The sequence below is a fragment of the Chelmon rostratus genome, chromosome 9 (genome assembly GCF_017976325.1).
Source record: "Chelmon rostratus isolate fCheRos1 chromosome 9, fCheRos1.pri, whole genome shotgun sequence".
Lineage (NCBI taxonomy): Eukaryota > Metazoa > Chordata > Actinopteri > Chaetodontiformes > Chaetodontidae > Chelmon > Chelmon rostratus.
The window spans coordinates 18796660-18820637 of NC_055666.1; the positions used below are offsets into that span (position 1 = coordinate 18796660).

Here is a 23978-nt window from a genome sequence, read left to right on the forward strand (position 1 = left end):
TAACAAACAGCATTCTTGTCTGAAGTTAAAGTGGTAGTTGTGAAGTCTTACATGATGATCCAAATTATGTTTCACACCTTTTTATTTTACAGGACAAAGAATAAAGTTTATAGATGGGAAACTAGAATTCTTCTTATTTGTTCAGTTCGTTTTAGTTTGTTAGTTTTATTATTTTGTTACTGGTGAAAGAAAAAAACATTTTCCCTACAACCCTGTCAGTGTGGCAGATAAAATTGCAACCAAAGTGAAAAAGAAATGTAATAAATGAGTGATTCAATTGCGGAATTGGATTTGTGCACAAGACTTGGAACCTTCCACGATGTACTTGAAGGCAGCATGTGTCGCTTTCTTGGATAACTCCACAGGGAATGTATAACTCGTGTGCTGCTTCCTGAATGTCCGATGGCTCTTGAACGTAACGCCGTGCTTCAGACAGATGGTGGCGCTCGATGCTCGGCCTGACCATGGCCCCGACTCCCTGAACCCACATATCTGCGTCACTCCGCGGCTGTATGAATGACCTTAAACATACAAAGCCGGATTTATTTCACTCCATGTGAGGTAAAGCAGAGTTCTACTCGGAACTTTTTACCGTTAGTCCCAGTGATAAACCCTCAGGTGGTGACCATGGATGCTAATGACCTGTTACAAATTACCATGACTCTCTTCTCTCAATGAAGTTAATTTATAATTATTATTACGTGTATTTGCTCCGCATAATTACGAAAGTATATCATCTTTGTTTTATATCCCAAACCCAGTTTTCGACTTGTTCAGATAAGCTAACGTTTACCTCAGCTCATCTTTGCTCATCTTGTATCTTGGAACATAAACCGTTAATAAGCTAATTTTAAAAATGGCGGAAGATTTGTCATTCGGTCAATGTACAATCTGTTATTTTTATCGACAGATAAGATGATAGTGTAAGTGATAGCAGGATATCAAGCTTATTATCAACCATATTAAGTTCTCTGACCATTCAACTTTGATTAGCAAGTTATGGTGCAACTACTGACGGATTTCTAACGGAAAGTAACGAATATGGCGGTGTAACGGCCACGAAGCGATGGGGAACTGGTAATATGTTGGCTAATTAAGTATCGTTACAGTGCTATGAAACAAGCACAAGTAACTGCTTGGTTTTTTTTCTGGAGTACCTGTGTGACATGCGCACATACAACCAGCAGCAGCAGCAGCGACTCACTGTCCGAGTCCGACACCGACACGCCGTGAGGACAGAGACCGACAGACGTGTCAGCAGCTGCGGGGATGTGAACGAGACAGACTCGGGCTCAGCGGGGACGGAGGGCTGTTGTCAGAGAATGCAGCAGCAAGCGAGCACACTGTCTCCTTCGGCCAACGATTTTATGCAGTTAGCTCTCAAATATATAGCGAATAACACTGAGTCGTGATTATTTTAAATATTTTTTTAATCTGCAAGAGGATCGTCCGGCGGACTGCGTAAACATCCTCCAGCCAGCATGCCTCCTGCCCAGAGCCTTCAGTCCAGCGGGCTGACTCTCTCTGAGACCAGCATGGGTAGGTGTGTGCAAGGTCAACGGCGTGTCTGCAGCAGGTTTTACCAAATAAATAATACAATCGTTTTCATAGGGAATTTATTGAAAAAGCGTATTTTGGTTGTTCGTGCATCCAAAGGCTGATAGATTGGCCACTCACATGCTATTTTTGGCGGTTAATAACAGAAACGGCCTTTGTTGCTTACAAAGGCGGACAAACACTCGTTGCATCACCAGACCGTGTTTTTTTTCTGGTCCAGGCCGCAGCGCGTCACTGCAGGTGCGGCGACGTTGAGTAACCACAGCAGCCTGGATGTTTGCCTCTGATGGGCAACCTGACACAGATTTTGGCAGGATGCTCGGCTGCTGCTATGAAAATGAAAGGAATAAAACGGAAAACGATGTAAGGGAAAATTAGTATTTATTTTGTATGTTTTAGTGCAGCCTGATTGTTGTAGTTACTCTGTCTGCACAGTTTTGCTGTTGTGGCACAAACAGTAGAGTCATCCGTGTAAATTTGCTCTAGGCTTCCTCATCCTGGTAAGGCAATGCTTATTCCCATTTATTAGACATGTAATCATACTGAAGTAATTATATCACACAGGCCATCTTCAAATAGCTACATTTGTAATATCAGATGATCTAATATTCTCTGTCAAAATGGAATTTCTTTAAGGAAGCGGAAGAATTTTGGACTAAACAAATTAATTAATCTGACTAATGTTAAACAGAAGTAATATTACTTCTACATGGATTTACTTTACTGCAAGTCATATAATACTAGAATGTATACTTGTAGTTCCCTGGTCTTAGGTATAACTCCAACAGGTTTCAAAGAAATTCACATAATAAACAAATCTGGCCATGCATGATTTTTAGCTACAAATCCTTTTACCACGAAAATCATTCAGAGTGGAGCCTCAGGACACCAACTAAATCAAATGTGTCGGCAGTGTTTTTGCTTAATACTTATATTGACCAGATCAGATAAGTTGCAAATTTTTTACATTTCATATGTTATTTGACCTATGCTGTGGTTTCTGAGATTAAAACTGACGGGATGTGATCAGAGGGAAAATTGAGACATTCATTACGAACTTCACTGATGCAAAACATCCTCACTCATTGTTTTAGTTAACAGTAATCTAGCAATTGAGAAGCAGGAGGAGAACATAATCTACAGCACAGAATTAAAATGAACATAATCCCAGAGGAAGTGCACACTCATCACAGTATAATTGTCATTGTAATATAACTCCCAGCTCTGCAAAATTCTACATATATTTCTAGATCATTAATCTCAGAGGCTGCGTCCTTCTTTATGCAGGCACCATGATGACAAAATGTGGCTGAAACCATGTGCATTCCCTGCTCAGTGAAATGATGAGCACTGAAGTACTGATGTACTTCTTATTGATCCAGGTCGTCAGCATTCAGTAGCAGTGACGTCTGTCTGTGGCTTGCCAACGCTTGTGTTTCCGCAAATTGATAAGACTGAACTTAGAAGTGACTTAGATGATCTATTATCCTCAGTCAAGTCGTGACCAGCTCTCTGAACACAGCAGAAGGAACTGAAGAGGTCCAAATAAATGGAGTATATTAGAAGCAAGAATAAGAAGAATATTAGGGCAAGTGCATCAGACAAAATATTTGAGACTGCATGTTCAATTACTGGCCGCTCCCTCCCGTCTCTCTCCTCAGTTTGTAACTTCACCAAAAGGTCCTGAATATTGTTAGAGATGATTCTCACCCAGCAGCTCCCCTCTGTGAGGAGACGCCCTCAGGGAGTAGGTTCAGACCACTCTGTTAGAAATCTGACTGGTTTAACAGATGTACATTAGCTGAGGCTATTTGACTCTTGAAAGGTAAACCTCTCACACTTTAAGGTACATTTTGTTTCTAGTTTAAGGTTGACGCATAATTTTAATATCTTTATTTTTATGGCTATTTGACATCTGAATTTCAAACCTCACACACTTAAAAGTGTTTCGTTTTTAGATTAAAAAGCGTTGTGTGTTTTAATATGTTCTTCAGTAAATGATGGTTCTAGTGTTAGTACAGGATGTATTGAATGTTCTTTCTGTTCTGCTGCAGTGTGAGCTCCCCAAGGCAAGTTACTAACTATGTTTGTTGTAATGACGAAGTCAACTCATTTTATTGAAGTGCAGGATAAAAACTGCTTTACAAATATACAGGCTACAGTGACCTGGCCAACTCGTACTGGATATAATACACAGGATCCATATACGTCATATAAACACTAAAGTGCCTGTTAAAGTGATCACCTCCATTTATGCCTTTATTATACAGTTTACAGAGAGCTGAGTGGATATGAGTGGAGATAGAAAGAGAATATAGGGGATGACAGGAAAGGTTGTTGAACCTGAAGTGGCGGTGTTGCAATTATATGATCAGTGTTTCAAAGCCCCACGCTACAAGGACGCTCATTAATACAACTTATTCACACATATAGAAAAAGCTCTTTAATGTCAATGTAATGACAGTTTGTTACTGGTAAGTATAATTCCCATGTGTACTTTGAGTTTCAAAAACATTTCATCAGAAGTGGCTGCAAACTGTAGAATCAAACAGAACTTCAGGAGTGTCAGGACGTTTTCCTGTTTAACTAAACCATCTGTGATTTAAACAAAGTAAAAAATATCAGTATGTCAAGTTAAATTTGGGTATTTTCTATTTCATTTTGCTTGATGTTTGCTCAGAGACCATGTTTTTTTCCCATCATGAGCTACATAAGTTATTTTTAGAGCTAACTAGTATCGTAGCTTCTCAAAATACAGCCCTGCATTTTGAACTGAGCTTCATTATGGAAGTTACTTTCCCTGTATGTCTGCAAGACACAACAATGAATTGACAATGTTAAATAATATGTAAAAACATTGTATGTAATTCAAAGTCACAGTCACAGTTCTGTTGAAAGGGTGCTGAGTGTTTCACAGGTTACCTTAACTTGATTTCTTTGCCTGTTTCCCCTTAAACATATACGTACAGGACAAATAGGAACAGCCAGTTTGCAGCATCTTCAAAAACTCCGCTCCAGTCATGAGTCTCTTTAACTACTTACCAGCGCAGCATTGCTTGTGATGGATTCTAGTCGCAGCCTCATCTTCTAATTTCATGACACTTTACTGATGACGCGAGCAGTTCTGTTCCCTCATGTGTTGTCTTGCAGGCTCCTTTAAGAGGAGGAAGAGGAAATCCATAATAGTGACGGTGATGCTGCTCATTGTATCTGTGCTCATCCTCATCTTTGGCCTGGCAGCGACCACCAGGACGCAGAACATCACGGTGGGCGGCTACTACCCAGGAGTCATTGTGAGTGCACATTCACACCTGCGTGCAACAGCAACAGGCACAACACAGCAGGCCCGTTCACTGACAGAGTTCATATGAAGTGAGGTGTGAGTGAAGTGCGAGTGTTTGCTGTGAGCTCTTCCCGCTCCTGGACTCTGATGAACACAATTGCTGAAGGTCTCTGAGGGGTGAATTTTCCCCACATTCATTATTCAGCATCGCTGTCATTAGAAGCTGAGTGAGCGTCTCAGCCCATAAATGTGTTTTCTTCACAGTACTTGGCTTTCAGCATTCTTCTTACGTAAAGAGCTACCAGGAAAGCAACCAGTGTATGTCAGCTACATTTCCTCTAACTTTAATCTCGAACTCATCAGATTCATGGTTTAAATCATCAACATATAATGGAATTTACAGAGATTGATAAAGAATAAATCTCAGATCCTAAAATTTGAGTAACTTAATTTACAATTTATTTTGCTTATCTATAAAAGTGAATCGGTGATATCACTGTAAACATGCTGAAAAGCTTCTCCAGAGCATTACTGAAACACTTAACACTTAACTGAAAGACTGCTCTATGAAATCAGAGCTTTATCGTTAAATTAAATAAATGCTCTAACAGCTCTTTCTCTCTTTTCAGCTGGGCTTTGGCTCTTTTCTGGGAATTATCGGCGCTCATTTGATAGAGAACAAGAGGCAGATGGTAAGAAGATTTATATTACCTCTGTGCATTAAGAACACTTTCAGTGCTGGCTGTCTCCTTGTCTCTACAGTCACAGAGGACTCTCATTAAACTGCGTATCAGTCCCAATTACCGTACGTCAGCTTGATTATGTCGTTAATGTGACAATAGACACAGCAGACCTAACCCAGACTGAGTCCCACTTGGCCTGAGGAGGTTTGTGTATCAGAGCAAGTATCCTCGGCTTCAAGGGAGATGAAGCCAGAAATAGAAATAGGGTGTAAGTGGAGGAGGACAGATGTCCACACTGGAATGTGCGTAAGGAAACTGCAGATGAAGGGAGCAGGTGGGACGTGCCAGGCAGAAACTGTCAGTGCTGAGTGAAGAATGAGTTTGTACCGTGACACCTTTTCCCATAATGCAGCAGAGTTTGGATGCCTGGAGTCCCCGTGTGTCCGTGTGTCCGTGTGTGTGTGCACAACTGAGCTACAAAGTGTTACACCACACAGCCTCTGATTTGTTGTTAGCCATAAAACGTTACTATGTAGAAAATGTATTGATATCATTTATGTTTGGGTTATTATTTTTGTTATTACAGTTTCAGTAGAGCTGAAATGATTAGCTGATCAACAGGAAATTAAATAAGCAACTGTTTTGATAATCGATTAATGGTGCCATTCAGGTTTTAAGCAAAAATACCTTGAATTCAATGATTTCTGACACTGAAATATGAATATGTACAGGTTTTCTTAGTCTTCTATGATAGTAAATTGAATATATTTGGATTTTACTGTTGGGTAGACAAAACAGGACATTTATCACTTTTTTGACTTTTATTAGATTCATTTAGAGAATAATCAGCACAAAAATCAATAATTAACGGAAGTGTCACTGCAACCCAAATGTTTAAGTGCAAAGAATAATTTTCTATATTGTTTTATACTTGTAAATGGGTTAAAGTAAATGAATCATAACTGATAGGAAGCGTTACTGTGATTCAACTAATAATCCCTTTATCAGAAATTAGCAGCAAACTGTGCAAGGAGAGCTGAGTCCTGAGCACTGAGAGAAAACACAAATGCAGAAATCTTTCAATTAATATAACTAAAACTGATCTTATTTTGGTAGAAATAGTGTGCTGATGGATCAATCAATACATTTGTTACATCTTAAATATTGTTGAAACATTATTGAAATTCCATCATCATCATATGCTGTTGGATATGATGGTAGCGTGGCAGAGCGCATACATTCTGGTACCTCTAGCTGTTGAATCTGTTGCGTCACTTTCACTGCCTCCCCACTGTGAGCCGGTGTGACTGCAGGCAGGGTGGGGTGATGTGTAATTGAATACATGCTGCCTTTCATTGAGGAGTGAAAGGAGGAGAGTTAGGCGAACGGGGAATTTAGGGCTGCAGTGCCTACAAAGAACTGGGCGCCGTGCCAGGCCCGAACACCACTGGAGCTAGGTGACGACCACAGCACTCTGTCACTGTTGTCCTTTACCCGGCCCACAACCCCCTCCACCCTCATCCCATTCAGAGGGATTCATTCTCAGAGGGAAGCGCATGTGCAGGATGATACACTTTAAAACGTAACATAATACAAAGTGGTGACAGGAAGCAATTAAAAATCAAAAAAACTGCGTGTTTACGTTGAGTTTATAGTCGACTGTAAAAACAAAAACATCACAGCATAATGAAGAGTGATGAAGCTGATGCTCCTCTGTTTACCTTTCGCAGTTAGTGGCGTCTATTGTCTTCATCAGTTTCGGAGTGGTGGCTGCCTTCTGCTGTGCGATTGTCGATGGAGTTTTTGCTGCAAGGCACATTGTAAGTAACACTGAAGCTTCTACTTACTTAACTAAACTGATAAATTATAAATATGGATAACACTTATGCACAGACTTGAAACAAGCCTATTAATCAATGCCATCCCCATTAAAGCTTAATATACCCTGTCTGCATTAAACATATATTAAACGTATGCCCTTCTGCAAGGGCATTGCTCACATATAGCAGGCTGCAGCAACTGTGCTGCACCAGTGAGATAAATATATTTTGTGGCACAGGGAGATCATTCTCCATTATGCAAAGTACACGAAACAATAAATAACCACTAATGCACTCTGAAAACAATTAAGCTAAAATAAGTAATGGCTGGCTGAAAAGGGAGATGAGCACCATTAGCAGGCTTTTGTTTGCCAGGAGTGTCAGTGAAATGGAAAAGGGGAAATCTTCTGCTCACCAAACTACAAAGAGGCACACTGTTCATCGGCAGAGAAGGAGGTGAAGGTATATGAGACAGTGGCAGGCTGAAGTGATGCAGTCAGAGGTTATACATTCTCATTTTTCTAATTTTTCTTACATTTACCTAAATTTTTTGTTGCTTGTACATATTTCAGAATTGCACTTCCCAAAATAAATCACATTTTCGGTGCCAAAGGGCACAATCCTTTCCTGCTTTACCTCGACTATACATCTAATGTAGGGCTGCACAATTAAGTGCATAATGACCACGGTCATGATTTTGAGATGATTGAACATCATTATGGGTGATATTGATTTTGATGCATCCGGTCCAGTGCGTCCTATTCACAGGTAAAATTTCTGACACTTCACAGGTGTTAGTTTGGAGTACTCAGTGATAAACGGGGCTCTGCTTCAGGCAAGAACAATACACCATACAATATACTACTTGATCTCAATTGAACAAAGTATGTTATGTAGTAACACAGTTAAGGTTGCTGTTAAAGGCATATTATTGCATAGGTTTGTGAATTAGGTTATTATGATGATGATCGTTTGTTTTGGTTGTTTGTCAGATAACTCCTGTTTCTAGAAGAGCAGACAGATGTGAACAGGTAGTTGAGAAGGTGGCGAGCTCAGCTTAGAGTGACTCTGAGAGTGACTGCCTCTGTTTCCTTGTTTCTTCTAGCTGAGTGTATGTCCACAAGCAGAGCAGTGATAAGTGTTGTCTGTTGTACTGCAGGACCTGAGGCCTCTGTATGCAGGTCGTTGTGACTATCACTCCAGTGAGACTGCATCTGACCGCGATGTAAGAAACACATATTTAACTTTGTGTTGACAGAAATACGATGAATTCATTCTCAGCGTGTGTGCATGACCTGTCAGTGCAGCCATGAAGTTGTATAGGGACACACCGTGGGTAAGAGCCAGAAGTCGACCCAAAGTGACAGGATTATGAAATAATTTGTGAACTTCAGGTGCCCTGTCAGACATCATCACGCACGCCCTGTAACCTGCGCGTGAAGAGCAACACCTGTTACTGCTGCGACCTCTACAACTGTGGGAAGTGAGTACGGCCAACAGGCCTCTGAGTCAGTGGCTACGTGCTTTGCTGCATTGCTTTGATTGTTTGGATTTTTGATGTGAACCGTTGTGTGATTTTTGTGGGAGATTTTTTTGCACTGCAACTGCACTGATTGTATTAGAACAAGAATGTTTCTTTTCTTTTAACCTTTGTTTCAGAGAACATCCTCTTATGGGACTTCAGAATAAAGATGTTTTGAAAAAGTTTAGGAAATCATCCATGATTTGGAAGTAGGTCCCTTTTTTTCTAGAACCATATCGGCCATTATTGATCAACTCAATGTTGTTTTTTTTTCTTTTTTTGATGTGATGAATGAACCGTAGTAATTGTGTAGAGCTTTTCTGATTTAACCCGTCATAGAACTGTGTTTTTCGGGTGCCATTTCCTCTGCATGTCCTTTTGTGTCTGACCAAACATCCATCCATGTCCTCTGCGTCTATCAGATTTGAACCAAAACCATCCGAACTTTTACAGACATAGACTGATTTATCGATGTAAATCAAAACTTCTTAATGTCTTCATTGTGTCCTGAATACAAATGCACAGATCCTGTTGGTAGCAGCATTTGAAAAAGTGGCTTGACTGTAGGCTGTTTCCCTCTCTGTCCCACCCACTGGGCTAGCCGTGTAGAGGTGATTGGAGGCTACCATGAATACACAGATGTGAAGAGCTGCCAGGACGTGGTGCACCTCTATCACCTGTTATGGTCCGCTACCATCCTCAACATCGTGGCCCTCTTTCTGGGCATCATTACTGCTGCAGTGCTGGGAGGTTTCAAAGACATGGTAAGTCAAGGGAATGATTTACCAACAAAGAAGAGAAAGGGCTTAAATACTGCCAAATGTGTTGAAATAAGTCTAAGGCGAAATGATGATGTGTTTGTATGAGTTGATGTGGAGGTTTTGTAATTATCTCGTGTTTGAACTGACAAAAATGGATCGATATTCTTCATGTCCTTGTCAGACTCCCTCTGCTGCCTCAGAGAGTACATCTGAACCAGAGGCCATCACAGCTCCAGTTCCCTTAGAGCCTCCTCCACCCACCACTTCCCTCAACTCGTACTACAACACTGCCCCCTGCCTGCCGCCTTACACTGCCTATGACGTGCAGGTACAGACCCACTTCAACTCTGCAGCACTGCATGTTGAGCACAGAGTGGGAATTTGCTCAACACAATTATTGATTGGTGGTTGGCAGTTAATTTATCAGTGACATGTAGTTCAGATGAAGGATTTAATTGAAAAAGAAATAGTACGTGAAATTACAAGGCAATATTATAAAAAAAAATTTGTGATAAATAGCATGTAACTTCAACTTAAGGTTTTAAAGGTACAGTTCCACATTAAAATGCCAAGGAACAACTAGATCTGTTATATATGTTGTTGAGTCGACTTACATTATCAGAAATAATAACAATGTGCAAGCCCAGAGATATCTGTAATTTTATTCAAAGTAAAGGTGTATTTCATTTGGTTGCCTGTCAAAGGTGTAACCCCTTTACTTGGTCTAGTTGCTACAACTTCTGGGGACACAGTGGAAACGCCAGATGATATTTCAGAGAGTGATGAAGAAAGTCGGCGAACGTGACTAAACCTAATGTGAATAAAAGACTCTTTAAGATACCGTCTGCCATCTCTCTAAACTCTGTGAGTGACATGAGCACAGAAAGCCATCCAGGCCCAAATTCTAAACATGTAAAGATTTTATATTTTTACCCATAATTTTACTTATTTTTAAATTGTGCGCTCACTTTATTTGTATTTTGTGTTAATATGTATTTATGTGCTTGTGTTCGTTCTGTTTTTGTCTGTTCTGGAACCAAACTCGTTAAATGCTGTTCTAATAAATGTTTGGCCTTTCCTGCAGGGCTCCTACTTGTTCCCTGACTCCTCAGGCCTGTCAGATGACTCCCAGTCTGGAGCCAGCCACCTGTGGCCCACGATGGTCCCTCCACGCTACTCTCCTCCTCACAACCATCCTGATGAGAAGCCCCCACCGTACAGCCCGTAAGACGTATCGCGCACAGAGGGCACCTGAAACGTTAGTGGGTGTCGTTGGATGCTGATTGAGTGGTTTGAATGCACAATTCCTCTGGGCTCTTCCTCACAATCGCTGAGAACTGTGTCGAAGGAAAGGTGGTGAGGAGGAGGATGGCCACAGAGCACGCTAACTTTGAGTTCAGCCCAGCACAGGGGAGCAAGTGTTTGTCTCCCAGGGCGCCACTCACACCCATGCCTGCACTGTGTGTGTGTGTGTGTTTGTGTGTGCATATACACATCAAGGGAGAGACAACCGGTTCAAAGCCAGGACTGTTTACACATCTATCTGCCTTAATGCAAATGGACTTATGGTGCTGCTGCACTGGACTACTGTACAAGGTCAAAAACTCTCCTCCAGCTCATGCTTTATGTTCACCTCTCTTTAGCACATCTAAATGCTTTAGTCCATGCTTCCTGCCTCGAGTGGTACATGTAATAATGCCCTCACTGTTTGCACAGAGGATCACAGCACAGCGGCCAGCCTTGTGTGAGATTAATGCAGAGTTAGATGAAAGCTTTGGTGTCTTTCCTGAATCTGAATCAGCTAGAAAATTTAAAACAATAGAGTTACAAGCCCAAGCAGTTGTTTCTTCAGTGGTCAGTAGTGTCACTACATTATTTAAGGCAAGGTTAGTAGTAATGGAGGTGTTACATGCTCATAATGTATGTACAGCAGTATGATAAACAGTTGCTCCTTTAGCAGTTAAGTCTAAGGTATACAAACAGATCATGGTATCTATTTATCAGCTCTTCAGTTTATGTTCAAAAATATCTCTATCAACGTGTGGTGAACTTTACAGAGCAGTGTTAATGAAGAAATAAGCTATTCTGTGGTAGTTAAGTCAGGACAGTTCCAAATCCTATTTATTGTATTTTCACTAAAAGCTACAAAGCAGGTAAGTATATATCATCTCTCTCTTTGTAAGTAGTGATAATATCACATCAAAGAATTGAAACGTGTTTGCTGTCAGGAATAAAACATTCGTAAGGCTGAGTGTGAACAGTCGGAGCTGGATTCTCTGACGTGAGATGGGAGCTCATGAAAAGTCAAAAGGACTGACGTTCACTAAGGAAGAGTGTAAACTTAGTCCATGAAACCAGTCTGTCAGCTTTAATCACTGCTTTTTATAATTTAAACAACACATTCTCAGGGGCTGATTGTCAGTTCCTTTTTGTCTTGCCATTAAAAGATGTTTTGTGTAATCCAAATAGTGTGTGTTTCTTTTTAGCCAAGCTAGCAGTGTGGCTCAACAGGTGGCAGTGTTGGCTGGGTCATCACCACCCCTGACTTTTCCTCTAGCACCACCATGAGGTTCAGTTTGTCCCAATGTCCCCTGTAAAGATAAAACTGCGATAACGAGCCCTTATTCTTCCATGTATTGCATCAAACATTTAATTTCCAAAACTTTGTTTTATGACTAAATACCTGCAAGACTCAGCCTCATCATTTTTATGTTTACTAGTAATTAGCGAATGTTAGCATGCTAACATGCTAAACTAAAACAGTCATTGTGGTTAACATGCTGCTAGCTCACATGCTGCTCGCATTGTAGAGGACTAATCTTAGTACATACATTTGATCAGTAAAATCCGTGTTTATATGGTTATTCCGTGAAAGTACATTCACTTTTTCCACCAGGGACTGAGGTAAAATAAATTTTAAGAAATAAATTAGTCTCTTGTGGTAGTGAGTTCATTTTCTGAAGCTGTACAAACAGGATTTTGAATCAGTTGTTCAGACTTGTTTTACTCTCATAATTTGCATTGCAAGACCCAGAGATAAGTTTTTATCGAGTTTTATACAAGGGCTGGTTGTGCAAGACAATTGTGAAAATTATTAATAATTTATTTACTATTGGGGGACCCCCATTGCTACCTAACAGAAAAGGGATATTTTGTACAATTTCAACATAGTAATTAAAACCTTTTTCATTTTGTTTACTGCTGTAAACCTAAAAACATTCGAAACATTAAAAAAGGGATTAACACAAATATACACTGTACAACACAAGGTTCATCTGTTAATTAAAAAACAAAACCTGCTTGATTTTATTGAATAGATTTCCATGTTAGCACTACTTTCTTTACTCATACTGACCCATCACTACATTTTGACAAAATGGAAAAACAGAATAAAAAAAAAAGTAAAAACATTACAACAAATATCCAACGCTAAGTGCTATATGTACGGACCGAAATAATCCTCAGTTTATTTCAATCCTATCATCACATTTGTATGCAATCTTTCTATCCTATGCTATGCAGCCGGCAGATTTTGGCATGAAAATAACATTTCATACAACATATAACATGGCAACCATAGGAAATAAAAGTGTACAGGTGTATCAAAATAAAACAATGCATGGGCAAAAAATAAACCATAGCCGTTTTTTCAACCACTGAAATTAAATAACCATTGTACATCTTCCCTGCCACAATACCCACGTGAGGGATCGCCAACAATCACAATTTAAAAAATATATTTCAGATCATAATTAACACTCTTGTGCAGAATTGGGTTTCACAAAGTCTCAAATGGAAACCAGGAATGATCAGTCCAGAAAACACCTCACATCTGTGAAAATGTCCATCCAATCCTGATGAAGACTTTATTTCAGCTACTGATTTATACCATAACCTTATTTCTTGCATGGAATTTTTTCTATCCATACAAACTATTTCCTTTACGGTTTTACTTTGTGTGAACCACTATGGGTTTTTTGCAAACGTGATTATCACTTATTCCAATGATAAAAAAGATCAAGGCTATTACACAATAAGAGTAACATGAGTTAAGGTATGGTCACATAACACGTCTGTCTCGAAACTCTTCGCTCTGTCTCCTTTTCACTTCAACTGAAGTCGGCACGACTCACAAAAATCAAGCATCGGTTTCCTGTTTTGGTGCAATTATGTTTTGCAGGTCACACCACCACGCTTGTTGAAACGCTGATGTGACTGAATCTTATGCAGACATTATCGAGAATTACAGCAGAATGTTGTTTACTGGTGCAACCTGGAAGCTCACCTGGAGCGTATCATGTATCAAGGCTGAGATCTCATCGCAGCAGCCTGGGTTTGATTCCACCCTGGGCTCTTTGTTGCATGTCATCCCTTCTAGTCTGTTCGTTTTTCGTCCGCCCTCACCCTGACTCTGTTTACACCTGGCATTAACATGCGTCCTGGGTGAACCCATCAGGTGGACAGCACACACTGTCGTTCACACCTGTCTATCATGTGTCTCCAAGGTGTCCAGCTGACCACTTGTGTTCAGATTTCATTACTGCCTGCGTCACTTCTCCTAGAAGGTTAAAGAGCTCTGGAAAATGAGCGCAGGAGAAGACGAAAAAGGAACCCACACTCCAGTCACTTACATCAGTGCTCCTCTCTATTATCTCAAGGGTTGGCGTGCAAGCTAAACGCCACTGCTAACACCCCCCAGACAACCACCATGTCCTACATTGATGAGGTATGTTTCCGTTATGCCCTTGTTGGGGACTCATCAGAACACAACAGCACTTATACTACACAAGATAACGTGGTCGCGTGTGTCCAAGACCACCTCTGTAAGTGCTTTGAGTGGCCAAATCACAATGTCTCTTGGTAGTCATTTACACTTCTATCTAACATCGTCCACTTGAGATCGGATCACCTCAGATGCATGTTAATGTCAAGTGTGAGCACAGTCTTTCTTCTGGCTGTCCTGTCTCTTTCCAGATGTCACTATCTAAATAAAGCAGAACTGCAAAAAAATATTTGTAACAAAAATGAAGAGGAAGAGAGAGAGAGAGAGAATGAGAGTGTGAGAGAGAGAGAGACAAAATTGCTGACATGGAACCAAAAACGAAAGTGGGTGGGGGGGCACCTAAAAAGGCACAAGTAATGGAGCAGTGAATGTTGCTCAGTAGGTCTCTGGTATAACAAAGTCAAACTCTGTGGCTGCCTGTGGAGGAGAGTTAATGGTTGACCCCGGTCGGGGATGATCACCAGGAGGCAGGTGAGCATCTGGCTCGACAAAGATGTCATCCCAGTTCAACATCCTGGTCTGGGTGGAAGAGTGCACGTCTTCACCGGGGGTCGTTATGTGATGCACACTGCCATCCTCAGATATGACGGGGACCCCCTGCCCGCCAGTAGTCCACGAGTATGGCTTCATCTGCACCGTTTTACATGGTAGCAGTCGGTATAAATTGTTGTCGCCGTCATCTTTCTCTTTCCTCCCGCTGGGATCCTCGTTGTGCACTTGCTTGCAGTGGGTGGACAGTAACTGGTAGTTCATGAACATTTCATTGCACACCAAGCACTGGTACCTCCTCTCTCCTGTGTGGTGGATTTCATGTTTAGTTCTGTACTCGGCCAGTGCAAAGACCTTGTTACAATAGCGACACGGGTACTTCTTTTCCCACGAGTGGGTGTTGAAGTGGCGGCGGAGACTTGTCAGACACACGTAGGGTCGCTTGCAGACGATGCACACGTAGAAAGTCTTCCCGTCCATGATCAGCTCGTAGTGATCCTCAAGCTCTGTTTTGGTCCTCTTCTTGTTTGGGCTGGCCTTCGGTGACGTGGGTGTTTTCTCCAGGGGTTTCAAGGGCGTTGCCATTAATGACCTCTTCCCTTTATTGGCTTTAGAGCCTCCTTCGCCTGGGTCTTCCTTCACTGGGACAATATCATACGTATTTTCTCCAATATTGGCATACACTTTACAGCCTGATGAAATTGAATCAATCTCTGTGGCTGTGTGGAGTGTCACTGTCTTTTTTGCTGCTATAGTTGATTTAGGAATGTTTGATTGATTTGCTGGGCTTTCAGACACATCCGAGAGCCTTAATTTGAAATCACCTAGGTGAGATGAAGTAGTGACTTGCTTCTTGTGGACTCCCATTATATCACTGTTTTCAGAGGGCTGAGAGGCACTCGAGGGCTCAGGTGTGAAACTGCTTGACCTGGCTGGAGTTGTGGGAGCACTTCCTGAGGAAACTCTGGCAGGGGAAGACGAGTTATTGGAGCTGCTGTCTGGACTGCACAGAGGGCTGTTGTTGGGCAAACTGGGATTTGGACAAGTGACGCTGGGGGGTTTTGCAGTATATGTTTTAATAGGGGCTCTGGTCTTCTCTGTATTTTTTGCGTCCGCTTGATTTGATTCTTTATTCTGATTTACTGCTACATTTTCTGAGTCAGCTGAATCCAAATCAATGACCTCACCCGAGCGGGCTTTCTGATTGGCTGCTTTGGTTTGGGAGACAAACATAACATCGCTGTCCGAGTCCTCGTCATTACCCGCCTGCTTGCTTGTCTGATTGAATTCCTCCGCAGATATTGAGAATGACTCTGTGATGATCGGCATCATCTCTGTGGCTGTGTCGCTTTTGTTTTCCGTCTCCTTCGACAAGCCGGGGAGACCCTTAACTTGAGATAATGGTGACCCCAAGTTCGCAATAAACTTGACTCCCAGTATCTGTCCAGCATTTATGAGCTCCTCAAGCATGTCAGAGCGGACACGGATAATCTTGGAGGTGTAAATGTAATTGAGAATCTCCTCAAAGATTTCTGCCCTGATGAAGTTTAACTCGATCACTTGTCCAGCGACACTGAAGAGCTGGTGGAAATATGTACTCGAGGCAGACAGGATTGTCTTGTGAGCTCTGAATTTCTTTTCCTGTATGATAATGGTGACATCACAAAATAATCCATGGTTTCGCTGTTCGTTCATAGACTTCAGCACAGTTGCCGAGTACTGTGTGTCGGTAGCAGATATCAGCTTTAGACTTGGCATGACTGTAGAAGGAAAAATCAAAGAAAACAAATCAGAATCACATTTCTGAATGCACAAGTAAAGTCAGTTAATTACATTACAGCGACATGCAGAATACCAAGTGCTTCAGCAAAACACGCTGCGAAAGAGCTTCCAGGTTCCAATTGTCATGAACATCCCAGCAGTCAGAGAAGTTTCACTGAGAGGAAGCCTCTCTTTGGCTGATCACATCTGCACAGATACACACATTCACACCTGGAGGCTGCCCAGAACAACCCATCTCATCTCAGGACTGAGAGCCAATTCAGATTTATCCTGCCGGTCCAGGGAACAAGCGTCCCCGCCACACGCTCGCTTCTCAAACCTTTATGCTAGCACTTTAGTGAGATGCTGTTGTACATAATACTGTCATACTAGGATGTGTTTCAGACATACACTGACGATTTTTGAGGCCTATATTGATATTTTAGATTGAAGAAAACGTCAGTGTTATCTGGTGGACAAACTATGTGATGGTGACGCTAATATTACTATAATATTATTACATGTATTTGGCTCTTCTGAGCTGAAATCTTGTACTTCTATCCTATCAGTCAACATACGTGCCGTTTACAAGGAAAACATAATAAGCTAATATTGGCCCAGCGAGTTTAGTGGTGTAGTTCCAGCTTCTAATACTTAAGTCTATCTACACAGATATAAATGATGTGGAACAAATATTACACAGGACAAAACACTTTAAACAAAAATTCAACATTCAAACCTTTATGGAGGCATGATATTAGGCTGTTTTAATATTATATCGTTGGCTGCATTAATTTAAGATGATTGTGACCAATAAACTGGCTATTGCTGGGATTAAATTATTAATTCATTTTCATCAGAAAAATAACTTCACGCTCTCGAAAAGGCCGTGTTGCAGTCTTTGAGGAAACATGAACGATGACAGTGTGAATGTGAAGTTCACTGTTAGTAGCCATGTAAACAAATGTAAGGCATGGTAGCTATGTTTGTCAGCCAACAAAAACAATAACGTTAGCAATACCGTTTAGCTAACGTTCGCTCAGTGGCTGACGTTAGCTAAACGTTAGTTTGCCAAAGTTGTTGTAAGTAGCTGAAATTTTAATCTGGCATGACATGACATAAGTGCAGAACTACGATTATATAACTTTAACGGTGACATTAGCTACTTGACAAATCTATTTTTATTGTCATCGATGTGTTTAGAGTAATATTCAAACGCTGCTGTTAGCTAGTTAACAAAGGTAACGCTAGCTGTGTTTCCTCCCTGCTTCCTCTCTAATGGAAAAATGGACAGCACGGCCTACTATCTAGCAGCTTGTTAGCATGCTTGCTTCAAATACAAAACAATGAAAACATGCTACTATGAAATCTTGCTGGGTGAACTGGCTGCACGTGACATTAATTCTGTTTACCTGCAACCCTGGTGTTTTCTGCCAAGACCAAGCAGGACCGCTACTACGGACTGTAGTAACTTAGCTGGTTGTAGACAATGGCTAACAACACACAGCTTCCCCAGCCAACCGCTCTCGGCGCTCACTACAGCCTCATTGATTGAGCAGCCACAAGGAGTCGCCGTCGCGAAGGTTTAGAAACAACAAGATTAAAACAGTATAGCATTACAAGACACATTACAAATATCAGGTTGAATTCGCGATAGCCTAAAACGACTATGAAAAAGTACCTGTGCGTTATTTCATCTTAAAACTGTTTACTTTTTCCACGCCGGTTTCAGCGTGTAGATAACTACCGGTTCACGACTTCCGCTTTCAAAATATAAGCGAGGAGATTATTGCCATCTCAGCGGACATTAAGTGTAAAAAAAAAACGGTTGAGCTCTGGTCAGGTTTCGATTCTCTTCTCACGTCGTGGCCTGCTCGAGTCCCTTTCATGCGGCTGAGGTTTGCATGAAGTCCCTGAATAACACATTTTGCCCGCAGATGAGGCACGTGGCGGTCGCACTCTATTGCCAGTCTTCCTCTGTTTATCGGGCCCACTTTCGTTTTCAGTTCAACGGTAGAAAGACATCTTGCTTTCTGATTTTTTTTGCTGCTGCAAGCACATGCGTGCTACTTCACAGACAGCAGCAGTGTTGCTGTATATATCATTACAAACTAATTCATACCGCCTTGCTGATCGGTTAAAAGTCCACAGTGCACAGGGTTCAAAAGTTCCGCAAGTTTTTCCAATAGGATGGCGAAGTAATGACGTCTGCCTCTGATTGGCTTTGCCTGATGTTCTTCCCCTAACCCTAACCAATCTCACCTCTCACGCCTAAACCTAACCAATCCAACCAACGGAGGCAAGAGCTATTTCCAAAGAGATTTAACAGCAAATCACAGCTGTGATGCGTTTAGGAGGTTGCAGGATACAACAGAAATTATTTTGGTATCCGATTCTTCCAATAATTTTCTGTATTTATATATACTATAGTATGATAGTTTGCCACGCTTCAATTTTTTAATAACAAGTGCAAGCGGAACTATGTGCATTCCATAGTCAGGAAGACCGGTTTGTGTTTAGGAACGGACGTGCCAGGACTTCCTGTTTTGAGACTTTTCTGCTACGAAGAGAGAAAAACAGAGTAGACACACAAGAGCGAATATGTGCTAATATCTCTGTTAATTTCCGTCAGAATCAAACTTTTGTCTTCAGTGTGTCCGTGGTTTCGGTGTGAGCCTAAAGCAGTCAAGAGGTCAGTTATGCCACTGTCGGATCGCTCGAGCTCCGACGGCAGCGGGGATCCTCGGAGTCCTCGGGCCCGGAGACCCCGGACTCGTTCTCGCAGCCGCAGCCGCAACCGCAACGACAGTCGTGAAAGGAGCCTGTCTCCGGATAGCTTCGGGCCCAAACTCCCGAAGCCGCGGAACAGGGAGAGGGAACGCGAGGAACGGGAGCGCCGATTCCGAGAGGCGAGAAACCTCAGACGGATCCGCATAGCAAGCCCCCGCCGTAGTCGGTCCAGGTCCAGGTCCAGGTCCAGAGAGCGTCACAACAACAGCCACAGTCACAACCACAACCACTGGTCCGAGCAGCGAGACGCTCCTGGAAAACACGGAAGCTTCAAAGATGACTATTACTACGAGCAGCAGAGGGACGATGCTCAGAGACAGAGACAAGAGGCTTTTATTGCGAGGTAACACATGAAAACACAGGTGTTACAGCTGATGGTTATTCCTGGTGTCGCTTAATCGTGTAACTGTTTCCTTTCATTTGATCCATCTTTGGTCACTCCAGTAATTAAGTGTTGCAGGTCCGTGAAATTAGCAGCGTCACAAAAGACAGATTAGAAAGTAAGCAGTCAAAATTGAAGCAGCAGAGGTGGAGAAATCCTGATATCTTGCAGATATCTGTGAGCATTTTTTCAAAGTTCACAAAACTTTTCGAATAGTAGCTTTGATAGATGAAGTCCCCTTATTGTCACATACAATCATACACAAAGAAATTTGTTGTCTGCGTTTGAACCCATCCCTGAGGAGCAGTGGGCAGCCACTGTGCAGCGGCTCGGGACCAACACCAGATATTCATTCAAATGTTGAGAGATGGTAAAATAACATATAATATTATACATATTATTGAACAATCAGTCAGTTAATACATAGAGAGAGAAGAGATCAATTGAAATTCTCACGTTAATGGTGGGTTGTGATCGGTCCAGTTCACTGTATTGTGGCCCAGTTTAATAAGTTGTTGTTGATGCTGATCATTTTCTGGCAAACTCCTGAACACAACCAGACGTCCTCTACAGCTCATAAAGGGAAATGACTCACCATGCATTTGATCCCTTAGATGATGATGATAAAAGTCATTGAATCCTTGTACGATTCTACTGCAGGTCATGATGAAATTAGGCCTGATTTAGTTAACAATGTAAAATATGCTAGAATCAAACCCTTGACTCATGTTTTTGCTGTATTATTAAGTTTGGGGATCCTGCTAAAACTTTTAAAGTTAACTAGTCATTCCATTATTTAAAGCAGAGAATTTCTTAATCTTTTCTCTTTATTGATGAGTCCAGATTCATCCTTATTTTTCCTTAGAAACCTTTTTTCCTTAGAGACTTTTAAATCATTTCAGTAGTATTATCTGTAATTGTCAAACCTCATGGATACAGTAGCAGTTACCCTTAATGAAAAAATAGTATACTTTTGGAATATTTCTTGATCTTTCAAAAGCTTTCTATACAGTTAAACACAATATTTTGCTTGCTAAATTATCTAATTCAATGATCTGTTGTCTGTTGGAAGGATTTAGACAATAATGTGTTACTATCTAAAAGAGTAAAACACATTATTTTTCTCAGATTTGACAAAAGTCCCTTGAAGGTGCCAGAAGACATTGAAATCCATAACATGTAAAAAAGGTGGAAGCTAATGGGTTTCCACAACCCAAAGCGTTATTCCACTTCAAGTCAGACAGACAACTAAAAGACTAAACTATTAGGTTTATACTTTAACTTCTTTTTCTTTAATTTTAATCTGCAAGTTTTACTTTTTTTGGGTGTTTTTACTCAATAACTCGCAGTTGTAATTGACTCATTCCTATTACCACAGCCAGTGAAATGAACACAGCCAGTTATTTGTTCGACTGCTGCATGTTCTGTCTGTCTTTCTGTCACAGGCGCCTGCAGGAGAGGGAGAGGATCGGTGAGTTAGGTTGTCCTGAGGTTTGGGGATATTCACCTAGAGTGAAAGAGCCAGAGTAAGTTAAGGCCCTCACAGCATGTTTATTGCATGATATTTCTTCTCCAGTGCTGCACTTACAGAGGACGATAGGCAGCTCGTACAGGTGCAAAAGGCATGAATCTCTTTCTCTTGTCTCCACCAGCTCTGATGAATTCACACCAGTGGAAGAAGATGAGAAAAACAGCAGTTCAGACTCGAGCTCAGAAGGTACAGCCCACGCAGTGTTTAAACATGAATGAATTACAGTGATATTGTAGGCTGTTTGAATTTACAAGGCACTCTGTCTTTAACTCACAGAAGAGAAGAAGAAGAAAAAGAAGAAGAAGAAATCCAAGAAGAGAAAGAACAAAAAGCACTCAGAGGACAGCGAGCTGGAATCAGATTCAGACGGTAAGACAGTCATAATAATGCTCATTTAGGAAAATGTTTGTACATTTTTATTTTCAGCTAAACTATCATGTTTTCATCTTCCAGAAGAAGAAATAAAGAAGAAGAAAAAGAAAAAGAAGAGCAAGAAGTAAGTATGAACACGCAGCTATAAAAGCCAGCTTCATTCACACAGACAGGAGGAATTTGATTGACCAAACATCACGTTTCCCAACAGGTCTAAGAAGTCCAAGAAGAAGAAGGCGAAGAAGAGCCGCAAGGAGTCGAGCAACTCCAGCAGTGAAGAGTCCGAGGAGGAGGAGGAGGAGGAGGAGGATCCTAACGGGGTGATGTGGGTGGAGAAGACCTGCATGGACGAGCATGTGGTCGGGCCCGAAGCTCCGCTCACCCACATGTCCCAGGACGACAGACCTCTGGAGTGAGTCTGTTTGATGTTAGCATTGTCCCTGTTAGCGTGTTAGCATGTATCTTAAAGCACTGCTGTGCAGCCTCACAGACACCAGCAAGACTTAAAAATTCAGTGCTTTCCTCCTCTGAAATGTTAATATTTGCTGTTTGTCATTTCTTATATGAAAAGTTTGGAAGTTTTAGTGATTTATGATGTCGATTTTTAAGACTTTTTGACACATTATGGGACAAACAATTCGTTTTCAGAGTGTGTATTTATAGCACATACATACACAAATATTGCCTACTTATTAAAGAAGTGGCCCTTCTCTGCTCTTCCAGTTTTGGTCATGCGCTGTTGCCGGGTGAAGGTGCTGCGATGGCGGAGTACGTGAAAGCAGGCAAACGTATCCCGAGAAGAGGTGAAATCGGTCTGACCAGCGACGAGATCGCAAACTTTGAGAAGTCTGGCTACGTGATGAGTGGCAGCAGGTACATAATGTTTACTCCACTGATACTTTACTGACTGGTACACCGATTACAACTGCGCTGTAGTCTGCCACTGCTGTTTTCCTGCACTTTACTGGCTTCCATCCAGTATGCTTAAAACAACCTCACATTCACGATAAAATTCTAGAATTGTTTGCAGTTGTCCTGCACTGTTGTGTTGCACTATTGTTTATATTGTTTGTCATGCATGTTGAACCACAACTTTTTATTATGCTGTAACGACAATAAAGGTGAAATTGAAGTGGGACTGTAACTGTGAATTGGTCCTAAGAGATGTCCATCTTATCATTACACTGACAAATTCCAAATATAATCCTGCAGACATCGTCGTATGGAGGCTGTGCGTCTGAGAAAGGAAAACCAGATCTACAGTGCAGATGAAAAGAGAGCTCTGGCATCCTTCAACCAGGAGGAGAGGAGGAAGAGGGAGAGCAAGATCCTGTCAAGCTTCAGGGAGATGGTGTACAGGAAAACCAAAGGCAAGGAGGAGAAGTGAACGTCGCATTTCTAGTTTTCTCTCAGATCTGCCCTCTAGTGGACACCTTTACTTTTTGTGTCATGACATGTTTATTTTTAAGAGGTTAACGACATTCAGTTTGAAAGGAATGTGTGGTGTAGAGGGAGCATTTGAACTGTAAAGAAATGTGTGTAAATGAGAAACTCAAAAGTACTCAGTTGTGTGTAATTCTCCATCCTGTTCACTCATTGGAACTAGTCTTTCCTCTCAGTCGGTCAAAGTTAATTTTCTCCTCTACATTTTTACAAATAATCAGGACAGTGAATAAATTTTCTATGTGGAGTCGTGGTTTTCAAATTTGTTTGTTTTATTTGCACTAAGTGACAAACGTGTCCAGGCGTTAAGTGAAAAGCCAAGATTAGATAGTAGAATCATATTCTGACCTCTTAGATTTGAGGGACCCAAAACCCAGTTCCAGAGCCACTGAATTAGAAAGTCTTATCACGTCTACCAAGTCAATTGAGTCTGTATGTTAACCAAAGCTGATTAAGTATCTCAGCCATATTTTTATGTCTTTAACAGTGAACTAAAAGCTGAGAAATATCAGTACTTCATCCTGTTTCAGTTCAGTAACTGGAGCTGGTTGATTAAGCAGTTTATATTTTTTTTTTCAATTAATCATAATTTTCTAGAAATCGTAAGAAAATTCCCAACACAACTTTTCAAAACCCAAGGTGACGTCTTCAGATGTCTTGCATTATCTGACTAACCAACCTAATTACATTTAATTAACAACTCTCAGACTGGAGAAGCTGGAGGGTTTTTTTTGGCATTTTGTATAATAAATTACCTAAAAGATTAAGAAAATAAATTCAGTTAGTTTTTCTGAGCTGACT

The 23978-nt window shown here is 41.2% G+C and overlaps 3 protein-coding genes across 3 annotated transcripts; 2 read left to right on the plus strand and 1 right to left on the minus strand.

Annotated features, from left to right (window-relative positions):
- Positions 1-1481: 1481 nt before the first annotated feature.
- Positions 1482-10854, plus strand: tmem255a (transmembrane protein 255A). Its single transcript, XM_041944606.1, has 10 exons — positions 1482-1539; positions 4708-4850; positions 5470-5532; positions 7254-7343; positions 8503-8568; positions 8738-8826; positions 9003-9074; positions 9461-9629; positions 9808-9954; positions 10711-10854. Exons 1-10 carry the CDS (start codon positions 1482-1484, stop codon positions 10852-10854), a joined length of 1041 nt encoding a protein of 346 aa, XP_041800540.1.
- Positions 10855-12900: 2046 nt separating this feature from the next.
- On the minus strand, positions 12901-18357 carry zbtb33 (zinc finger and BTB domain containing 33). Its single transcript, XM_041944089.1, has 3 exons — positions 18341-18357; positions 18072-18195; positions 12901-16658 (listed from the first exon to the last, which is right to left on the minus strand). Exon 3 carries the CDS (start codon positions 16654-16656, stop codon positions 14785-14787), a length of 1872 nt encoding a protein of 623 aa, XP_041800023.1. The 5' UTR covers positions 16657-16658; positions 18072-18195; positions 18341-18357; the 3' UTR covers positions 12901-14784.
- Positions 18358-19164: 807 nt separating this feature from the next.
- Positions 19165-23424, plus strand: LOC121611401 (NFKB activating protein). Its single transcript, XM_041943960.1, has 8 exons — positions 19165-19792; positions 21277-21357; positions 21484-21548; positions 21639-21731; positions 21816-21858; positions 21946-22146; positions 22458-22607; positions 22947-23424. Exons 1-8 carry the CDS (start codon positions 19359-19361, stop codon positions 23119-23121), a joined length of 1242 nt encoding a protein of 413 aa, XP_041799894.1. The 5' UTR covers positions 19165-19358; the 3' UTR covers positions 23122-23424.
- The last annotated feature ends 554 nt before the right edge of the window (positions 23425-23978 follow it).